At 40.4% G+C, this 10,864-nt stretch overlaps 1 protein-coding gene and 1 pseudogene across 1 annotated transcript in view; both read left to right on the top strand.

Annotated features, from left to right (window-relative positions):
• The window catches only part of RAB6A (RAB6A, member RAS oncogene family), a 55,858-nt gene that overhangs the window by 34,815 nt on the left and 10,179 nt on the right, over positions 1–10,864 (top strand). The window contains exon 6 of the mRNA XM_006140972.3: positions 3,456–3,549. Within this exon, the coding sequence (XP_006141034.1) occupies positions 3,456–3,549 (94 nt within the window). The remainder of the gene's footprint in view (positions 1–3,455; positions 3,550–10,864) is intronic.
• Positions 9,473–10,850, top strand: LOC106735609 (developmental pluripotency-associated protein 4 pseudogene; annotated as a pseudogene).

The following is a 10,864-nucleotide window of genomic DNA, read 5'->3' as shown; positions in this document are numbered from 1 at the left end:
TGTGTGTGTGTGTGTGTGTGCCCAAAATCCTGAGAGGAGGATGGAGGAGAAGGGATTGTGGCGTGGACAACCCCCCAGGGGATTGATTTCTTGCTTTCTGTCTCTCTGGCAAGCACACACACCTTATAGCAAAAAAAAAAAAAAATCTATGAATCGTAATGATAGGGGGAAAGCTTCTTGGTCACCCTTGGAAGATGCTAGAGATTAACATGATTATTTCTTTCCTCCCTCCTTCCTTCCTTTTCCTGTATGAGTACCTCAGGATATTTGAGAAATTTCTCTTTAAAAAAAAGTGTTTCGTTTTCTGTGGAGGACATTTTTAAGGTAATTGTCGGGGGCCAGCATATGGCATGGTGGTTACGGTACTAGGCTCCCACATGGCCAACTACGGTTCAAATTCTGCACCTAGCAGCCTGCTTTCTCACTTTCTCTCTCTCTGTCTCTCTGCTGAATTAAAATAATAATAGATGATTAAAATTAAATCAATAAAAACCTTTAGTAAATAGATAATTGTCAGAACCTAAGTAAAATTTGTAGATGTAATGTTACTGATGTTAATTTCCAAACTTTTTTTGCAAGAATTTTGCTGTAAGGTGCTTACACTCTCTGGAGAGACAGAGACAGACAGAAAGTGAGAAGTCATTCCCAAAGGGAGATGGTCATGTCACAGTCCCTTCTCTTCCATTCTTCTCTCAGGATTGTGTTTGCACACCCATGTGCCTGGCGTGAGTTTCAAGCTGCTGGGTCTGGGACTTGAAACATATTCAACCATGTAGGAGTCCTGTGCCTTAACCACTACACCATCTGCTAGCCCTGTTAATTTCCAAATTTTAGTAATTATACTGTGGTTATATAAGAGAATGTTTTTGGTTTTAGGAATTTTACCCTGCTAAAGTATTTAGGACTGAAGGGCTGCATATTGGCAATATGCTTTCATAATGTTAAGGAAAAAATTTATATTTAAAAAAATTTGTGTACGTACATATACAGAGAGAATGGGAGGGTAAAACAGAATAAAATGTTAGCGGTTGAGGTGTTAAGTAAGAGATCGTCCTTATTTTTAGACAGTAAATATCCAAAATAATACCTTCTTATAGACAAGGGATTAGGATCTAATACATAGATAAAAGTTTTAGGGGTAAGTATAGTTTCTCCAAAGTAGTAGGACTAGAAATAGAATATAAGGGCACACATGCAGGTGTGATTGGAAGATATATTGATTGACAGATGCAATGGGAGCTTGTACACATTCTCTTCCATTGCTCACTTTTCTTTCTTTTTTAAGAATTATTTTATTTATTTATTTATTTATTACTTTTTTGCTTAAGTTTTGCCAGAGAAACACAGAGAGAGAGAGAGAGAGAGAGAAAACAAGCCTCCAGGTCCGGGACTTGAACTGCTATTAGCCATGTGGGAATTTCAGCGCCCCAACCGCCACACCATCTGATGGCCCTTATTGCTCACTTTTCTGTCATAGGAAGAAGGGCTTGTCAACCGATAGTTTAGAGCTGTTTAATTAAAATATTTGCATGTTTATTGAATATATACATGCCAGCTAAACACTAGAAATAGCAAGGTAAATGAGATAATCTTGCATTTGAAGAGCTCACAATTTGAGACACACTGCTAATTATAATGTATCACCCAATACCCATAAAACAAATGTTAAAGTACTAATATTTTGTGCAATAAAGGAGGCTTTATTGTACATGTCTTTGACTCACTTGCTTCACTTACAGAAATTCACAAAACCCAATGTAGGAAATCATCCACAGTACCGAAAATATTAAGACGCTTAAAGGAGCATTTCTTTTTCGTAGTAGTATAATTTTTTTTTTTAAGTTTATTCATTCATTACACAAGTGAGAAAGACAGATACAGCACCTGGAACAAATACTCCAATCCATCCCTCAGTCCCAGTTAGCCTGGACCATGGGCAAGTGTGTGCCCAGCATACTCAGGGAGGTGGCGGGCCATGTTCTAGCAACCTTTTTGTGTGGGTCAGTCTTGCAAAGTGGTAAATTTACTTTTGGGCCACCATCCTCATAGTAGTGTAAAATTTGAAAGCAACTGCATTTTAACAGCTTGTGAATGGTTATATCAGTATAAATTATACTAGAAAATTGATGAGTCTCCAATTATAAAAATTATTTTACATGAAGTTTTGAACCACAATATTAAATGTTTGTAGTGTAATAATAAGGAAAAGAGAAAGAGGCAGACTATTATTTTAAAGAATTGTTTATTTATTTAACTCCATTTGTGTGGGGTTTTTTTGTTTTTGTTTTGTTTTGTTTGACCAGAGAGAGGGAAAGGGAGAAAGCAAGCCACCAGGTCTGGGACTAGAACTACGATTAGCCGTGTGGTAATCCAGCCCCTTTTACCACCACGCCACCTGCTGGCCCACTGAATCTTAAGGTTTTTTTTTTTTTTTTTTTTGAGAGATTTTTTCGCTATAGGGCGCGTGCGCTCGCCAGACAGCCAGACAGAGAGAGACATAGAGACAGAAAGCGAGAAATCACCCCCCAGGAGGGATGGTCACACCGCAGTCCCTTCTCCTCCATTCTCCTCTCGGGATCTTGGGCGGGCACGCACACGCGCCTGGCGTGAGTTTTAAGCCACCGGGTCCGGGACGCGAACCGCAGTCGACTATGTGGGAGTGCAGCGACATAGCCATTACACTAACTAACTGCTGGTTCCCATGAATCTTAAGTTTTTAAAAATAAATAACACAGGATGAGTTCAGGCAAGTAAAAGCAAATCAATGACAAGTGTCTAAAAAGTATTGTAGTTAAGTAAACATACAGAAATGCACTTTTTTTTTTTTTTAAGGCTTTTGCCATAGAGTTCATGCATTCACCAGAGAGAGGAAATATGAGAAATCATCCCTCTCCCAAGTGGGCATGGCAGCGTGACATTCTGTTCTCCTCTCAGGGTTTTGGACTTGCATACACACATGCCCGTCATAATTTTCAAGCCACCAGGTCCAGTACTCAAACCATGGTGGGAGTCCAGCACCTTAACCACTACACCACCTGCTGGTCCCCAGAAGTATACAAATTTTAAGTGTACTACAGATTAGTGAGTTTTCTAATTCATTTGTGTAACTAGCTCCTATTTCAAGAAAAGTTATTTTCAGAACTTTATTTTTTATTCATAATAAAGCATGTGTGCATGCACAAAGAGACAGACAGACGTTGTATAGGGTCTGATCACGATATAATCCCTTTCTTCCCGTCCTCCAGCCCATCGGATCTTGGATACCTGAATAATAAATGCCTGGAATGCTTCAGGCTGACTGGGCCAAGGATTCAAACCATGATCACATTGTGGAATCCAGCTTTCCTTGAGCAACATATTCATTACCCCTGTGCCATGCTGGCCCCAGAAGTTCATAATTTTTCTAGTATCATTTTTCAACAATAAGAATTTATCATTTTGAAATTTTTCCACAGGCAAGTGTCAATTGAGGAAGGAGAGAGGAAAGCCAAAGAGCTGAATGTTATGTTTATTGAAACTAGCGCAAAAGCAGGATACAATGTAAAGCAGGTAAGTGCTCTTTGAGTAGGGCCTGGGTTACTAAATTGAAAAACATATTATATGGTAATTGCATGGATATTCTTTTCTCTAGGGTAAGGTTTTCTTCCATTTATCGACAGCAGGCCTCATGAACTAGCAGGCATTTTTCAAACAGTGAAAAAATACAAATGTAACATAGTTATTTTGGGGAAAAAAAGAGAGTTGTCAAACTTTTCAGATTATGCACAAGTTAACTATTGTATTTAATGGTGATTGCAGGATTTATGATCTCAAAGCTATAAACTTAAGCATACTCTAACTATAACCCCAATGAATTGCTTTAAAAGTAAGTTTTTCTTATTGAATTTGATGGCAAGACTGATCAATGAAAGCAGTTATTTACTGTCAGTAATGACGTGTTGCTTGTTGTGAACATATAACTCCAGTTACTTTATCCTTAGGAAGCGGCTTATGTTTGAACAATATTTACAGTAGGTATTTTGGAAAGGAAGAAGGCAGGAAAATATAGAGACTTCACATTGTCCATTTGTTTCATAAGATGGGTCACCCAAAAACTTAACCAATTTAATTCTTCAGGGCTACATATCACATAGAGTAGTACTAGAATTGTAGCATTTACAGACAAGTAATTTTTTACTCGAAGGTGTTCAACAGAGGGTTAAAGTAAAAGTCTTTAAGTCAGTAGAGCTTTATGGAAAATTCTATTTTCATTTTTTGCCATTTTATTTCCTATCCATCGTTACCTTCAACCATTATGTAAGTAATGCCAAATTGATAATAATTTTTCTCTTCATAACATTTTGTTTTGTTATTCTGTTTCTTTGCTCATACTAATGTTCCCTTTGCTTAGTATACTCATTTTCTTTCTTGAGTAAATCATACCCTTCCTTTTAAGTTTCAATGTAGATGTCAACGCTTTAGCAGTATTTTCTCTGACATTTCCCACCCTACCTTCTGGCTGTGATAAATGACTCTCTCCTATGTTTTCATAAACTCCTGACCCCTATAAAATCACTGTGTTTGAACTTACCACACTATATTAAAAATATTTCTCAGGCCAGCAGGTGGTATGGTGGATAGGGCCCTGGGCTCCCACATGGCTGACCAGGGTTCAAGTCCAATCCTGGCAGCTTCCTTTCTTGCTTCCCTCCAATCTCTCTCTCTCTCACTTTCTCTCTTCCTGGTAAGCACATGTGCCCTATGGCAAATTAAAATAATAATAATAAAAAATAATTATTTTTTAAGAAAAGGAAAGTATCTCTCTCTGCGGTCAAAATTACATTCAGTGTATTCCCAGAACCAAGCAGTACTACCATATGCCACTGTTGAAGGACAGAATTATGTGTAGGTTTTTCTGTATGTTCTGCCACAGAATATCTTTTTCGAGAGAGAGATTTTTGCTATAAGGCGTGTGTGCTTTCCAGAGGGACATAGAGACAGAAAGCGAGAAATCACTCCCCAGGTGGGATGGTCACGCCGCAATCCCTTCTCCTCCATTCTCCTCTCGGGATTTGGGGTACATGTGCACACATGCCAGATGTGAGTTTCAGCCATTGAGTCCAGGACTCGAAACACAGTTGACTACGTGGGAGTCCAGCTATATAACCATGATGCCATCTCCTGCTCCCCAGAATATCTTTTACTAGCTTAATGTCAGGGCATTGCTGTGACCTCCTAGTGCTGACCCTAGGTAGGTCAAAGCTTTAGAAGCTGTAAAATCATCAGCTAGCATACAGTGAACACTACTGTATTCAGGAAATTTAATGCTTCTAAGCTTAGATAAAACATCTCGGATGTTGAGGAAAGAGAGAATGACATTCATTTATTCTATAAGCACACAATTTTTTAACAAGTTTATTGAACTATAATTTTATATACAACAGAATTCATTTGTTTTAAGTATAGTTATTTTTAGTAAAATGTATGGCATTGTACAACCATTACCACAATCCAGTTTTAGAACATTTTCATCATGAGATACATAATATTTTCCTGCCTTAACCAGCATGTAACTGGCTAACCTCAGATTTTCTTTACAAAACAATCTTGTCTTGAATTCAAAACTCATTTTTGCTGGGGCCAGCAGGTGGTGTGGTGGTTAAGGTGTTAGACTCCCACATGACCAACCATGGTTTGAGTCCCAGACCTGGCATCTCTCTCTCTCTGTCTGGTCAAATTGAAAGATAAATAATAAATAAATAAATAAATAATTCTTTTTTAAAAATTTCTATTTTGAGGGGAACCAGCAGTTAGCGTAATGGCTATGTCACTGGACTCCCACGTAGTTGACCGCGGTTCGCGTCCCGGACCTGGTAGCTTAAAACTCATGCCAGACGCATGTGCATGCGTGCCCAAGATCCCGAGAGGAGAATGGAGGAGAAGGGATTGCGACGTGACCATCCCCCCTGGGGGGTGATTTCTCACTTTCTGTCTCTAATGCCTCTCTCCGTCTGTCTGGCGAGCACACGCGCCCTATAGCGAAAATCTCTCCAAAAAAAAAAAAATTCTATTTTATTATCTCTATTTAGATCATATGTTAAGTATCTGGGGTTTTTGTTTTTTTTTTTTTTTTGTAGGGAGATTTTTGCTCTAGGGCGTGCATGCTCACTGGAGAGACAGAGACAGAAAGGGAAAAGTCACACCTTGGGTGGATGACCACACCGCATTTTCCTTTCAGGTTTTTGGGCATGCACACACATATGCCCAGCATGAGTTTCAAACCACCAGGTCTGGGACTCAAACTGCAGTTGACCATGTGAGAGTCTAGCGATGTAATCATGCAATCTGCTGGTCCCATAAAATATCTGGTTTGGGGGCCAGCAGGTAATGTGGTGGTTAAGGTGCTGGATCTCACCTGGTTTGCTCCGCGGTTCAAGTCCCAGATCCAGTGGCTTGAAAGACACACCAGGAGAATGTGCATACATGCCCAAAATCCTGAGAGAAGAATGGAGAAGACATTGCAGCATGACCATCTTTCCTGGGGAGCAATTTCTCAATTTTCTTATGTCCCGTTGTCTTTGTTTGGTGAGCACACATGCCCTATGTCAAAAATCTATAAATAAACAAATAAATAAATAAATAAATAAATAAATCTGATTTTGCTCAAGTTCCTGATTCTGTGCAACTTGATTTTCTTTTAAATATAAACATAGCCAAAATTACTGTTTTTAATTTTTAAAAGAGAAATACTCTTTAATATTTTTTATTTTTGAGAACATGTGCTTGCTGGAGACAGAGACATAGACAGGGAAAGTGAGAAATCATCCCCACCAGGGAAGATGGCCATACCGCAGTCCTTTCTCCTCCATTCCTTTTCCGGGATCTTGAGCACCCATGCACGTGTGCCCTGCGTGATTTTCAAGCCATGTCTGGGACTCAAAACCATGGTCGACCATGTGGGAGTCCAGCAACATAACCACTACAGCATCTGTGGGCCCCTGTAGCTTTCTTCCTAACTAACAAATTCATTACTTATTTTCTATTTTATACAGAGTACCACTGTGCATTTGTAGGGTTTTATTTAATTACTTAGAGACTATTCTTTGTCAGGTCATATAATTCAGTCAAGGAATAAAAAATCCTCAAAACCTCCCTCCTCAAATGAGAGAATTAAACCAGGAAAAAAAAAAAAAAAAAAAGACTTGAAAAACTCATGTTAATAAGCACATTTAAATAATAGGCTAAAATTTTCCCATTTCAGTTCGTGGTGATTAATAATACAGAATATATTTCTGTCATGTGAGAAAATGACTTCCTGGTTTGAAATATTAACTAAGAGCTACATTACATTATTTTTTATGGGAGTATATTTCCCAAATTTTTAAATAAACATTTTTAATGAAGTCGTGTCAGAACTAATCGGCATCATTTAAAAACTTAATTGCAATCATGCATCACTTAACCGTAGGAATACATTCTGAGAAAAGTGTCATTAGGCATTTTTATTGTCATACAATCATCATTTATAGAGTTTGCTTACCTAGATGTTATATTCTACTACAATCTAGGCTATAGTCTGTGGCTCCTAGGCTGTAAATGTGTACAGCATGTTATTCTCCTGAATACTGTGGGCAGTGATAACACAATGGTGAGTGTATGTGTATCTAAACATACTTAAACATAGAAAAGGTAGAGCAGAAATACAGTATAAAGGGTACAAAATGGAGGAGCCAGGACACTCTGTGGAGCTGAGCCACTTTGGAAAGGTTCCAAGTTCAGAGACTCCTTGAGTATGCTGACCACTCACTTGTCCGTGATCTGGAGCTAGCTGAAACTGGGGGTGGTGGAGGTGGGGGGGCGGGGTGTGTCACTGTGTCCAGACTCTGTTAGGAATACACTCTGGTTCTCTGGGTATCTTTCTTACTCATGGAAGAAATAAACTTTTTAAAATTATATAAAAAAGATACAAAATGATACACCTTTATAGAACACTTACCATCAGTGAAGCTTGAAGAACAAGAAGTTGCTTTTAGTGAGTCAGAGTGAGTGATTAAATAATATCCTTGAGGGGCTAGCAAGTGGTGGAGTGGTTAAGGTGCTGGACTCCCACATGGCCAACTGTGGTTCAAGTCTCGAACCTGGTGGCTTGCTCTCTTGCTCTCCTCTCTTTCTCTCTGTCTCTCTGGTCAATTTGAAGAATTATAATGATAAATAAATTTTTAAAAATTAATTTTTAAAAATCCTTGAGATCACAGAGCTATGGAGTCAATGGACTCAAATTCTGTGCTCTTTGTATAAACCCTTTAAATGCTGTGATAAATTGTGGGAATAGATAGACACATATGAACATAACAGTACTTGCCCTGGGGCTGGCCTAGTGGTTAAGGGAGCCAGATCCTACATGGCCAACCACAGTTGGAATCCTGGCGCTGGTGGCTTTAAAAACACACTGGGTATGTTTGTATGCCCCAGGTCTGGACAGGATGGAGAAGAGATCACAGCAGGACCATACCCCATTAGAGGGTGCTTTCACCCTTTATCCCCTCCACACCCTCCTCTGGCAAGAGCATGTGCCCTCTGGCAATTAAAAAAAAAGAAACGAACTTTAAAACTTGCAAACCTAGGGCCAGCAGATGGTGTAGTGGTTAAGGCGCTGAACTCCCACATGACTGGCTGCAGTTCGAGTCCTGAACCTAGTGTCTTGAAAATCAGGCCAGGTGTGTGTGCATGTATGTGTGTGTGTGTGTGAGCCCCAAATCCCATGGGTTAGGGTGTGATTTCTCAGTTTCCTTTTCACTGTCTGTCTGGTATGCACTTGTGCTTTGTGGCAAAAACCTTGGGAAAGGGGGGAAAAAAAAAAACCTTGTAAGCATTTGTTTATTCCATTTTCACAAGTTGTGCACAAAATGCTGGGCGTGTCCAGCACCTTAACCACCACGCCACCTGCTGGCCCCCCAGTGTTGAGTTTTAAGCTGCCAGATCCAGGACTCAAACCAGTTGATTCCGTGGGAGTCTAGCAACGTAACCATTACACAATCTGCTAGTCTTAAAAATTTCAATTTCTTTATTTTTTTCTTTTTTTAAGAATATTTTATTTAACTTTATTCATCATCATTATTATTATTACTTTTAATTTGACCAAAGAGATAGAGGGGAAATGAGACAGCAAGCTGCCAGGTCCCAGTCTCAAACCATGGTTTGCCATGTGGGAATCCAGCTCCCTAACTACCATACCACCACCTACCCCCCCCAAAATTTCAATTTCCAAGGTAGTCAGTAATAAACCTAGTATCCTTAGGAACTGAGAAGAGTATGTATTGGGGCCAGCATGTGGCGTGGTGGTTAAGGCGCTAGCTACTCCCATAAGCCGGTCATGGTTCAAGTCCTAGACCTGTTGGCTTGCTTTCTCACTTTCCCTCTCTCTCTCTCTCTGTCTCTCTGTAGTCTAATTAAAATAAATGAATTAATAAATAAAATTAAATAAGTAATTTTTAAAAAGGAAAAAGGAGTATGTATCTTGAGCTGGTAAGCAGTTTAATTACTATTTTGTGTCAAAAGTAAACTGTAGGAGGGCCACGGGCAGGTTGGGAAGTGAGAAGAATCTTTCCTTTATCAGCCTGATCTACTTTGAGAGTATGGAGCATGCAAGAGGCAAGGAGTGGAAATCCACAGAGAAGTCAAGGGAAGAGTATGGAAGTTCTAAGTGTGAACAAGGGTCTGAAACTGAAGAGCAGCAGTGGACTTCCAGTCAACCAAGCACATCTACAGGTTTATTGGCAACCTCAGCAAAGGGGGAAAAATGAAAAAGGTCTGCGAAGGATGACCAATGACCAAGCTTCCTGTCCAAAGGAGAAGGCACAAAGCAATGACAGCCTACAGCCTCAGAATAAGATACCAATTCCTGCGTTACCCTCTAAACTGCCACCAGTCAACTGGCTTCACCGAGACATCCTGGGGGCTTGGTGCCAGCAATTAAAGATCAGCTCCAAAGGCCAGAGATTAGATGCATATAGGAGACTGTGTGCCTATGTTTATCCAAATCAGAAGGATATTCCTACCACAGCAAAGGAGGCCAGGATTGAGTCATCATTACGAAGAAAATTAAAGATGGGCAGACGGAGAGCATCTGCAGAAAGTCCTCAGGAAGGGACGTGTTCTGAAAGGACTAATCCTCCGGAAGTGGCTCCTCCACCTGCAGAGGCTTTTTCTAACCCGCGTGGCGCCCCGGGGGAGTTAATACAATTGAGGTGACAACCTCTGCCTCAGAGGCTGTGCTGGCCTCCTGGGCCAGAATTGCATCTGTGACTGAGAAGATGGAGTCAGCAGAAACAGAGGCCGTGGAATCCCCACAAGAGGCCTATGGTGTCAGGTGGTGTGTGGTTCATGGGAGAAGTCTCCTTGCAAACAAAGGAGGTTGGGTTCACCTGCAGTTTCGTGCTGGACAAGCCTGGGTTCCTGAGAAGCAAAAGTGAGAGTGTGTGCCGTCTTCCTACTTCCGGCCTGCAGTTTCCCACCCCCACACCTGGAGGACAATATGTTGTGCCTGAAATGTATGCAAAGGAACAGGGTCTTAATGAAAAGTCTCCAGTGGGATTAGAATACCAAGAAAAGGGCCCATCTGTGATTGTGATTCGTGTTGGAAAAGTTGAACAGTCCACTCCTCTGTGACCCAGACAGCTGAACTCTGGTCGTGCAGACTGGTGGGATAAGATGGTACCCTTGGACCTCCGACAGTGCCTGCTGCCTCCTAGGTTGTACAGAGACTTGGAAAATAGAAAAGACTTTAACAAAGGGCCATCCATTCCATTATTAAGATGAACATGTTCCTACTACCAAATGTCTACCTTTCTGAACTAGAAAGGACTTCAGCAGCTCTGTGAAGTGG

This window comes from Tupaia chinensis, unplaced genomic scaffold, assembly GCF_000334495.1.
Source record: "Tupaia chinensis unplaced genomic scaffold, TupChi_1.0 Scaffold000047_1, whole genome shotgun sequence".
Classification (NCBI taxonomy): Eukaryota; Metazoa; Chordata; class Mammalia; order Scandentia; family Tupaiidae; genus Tupaia; species Tupaia belangeri.
Note: the sequence above shows the minus strand (reverse complement) of the source record. Positions and strands in the feature narration are given on the sequence as shown.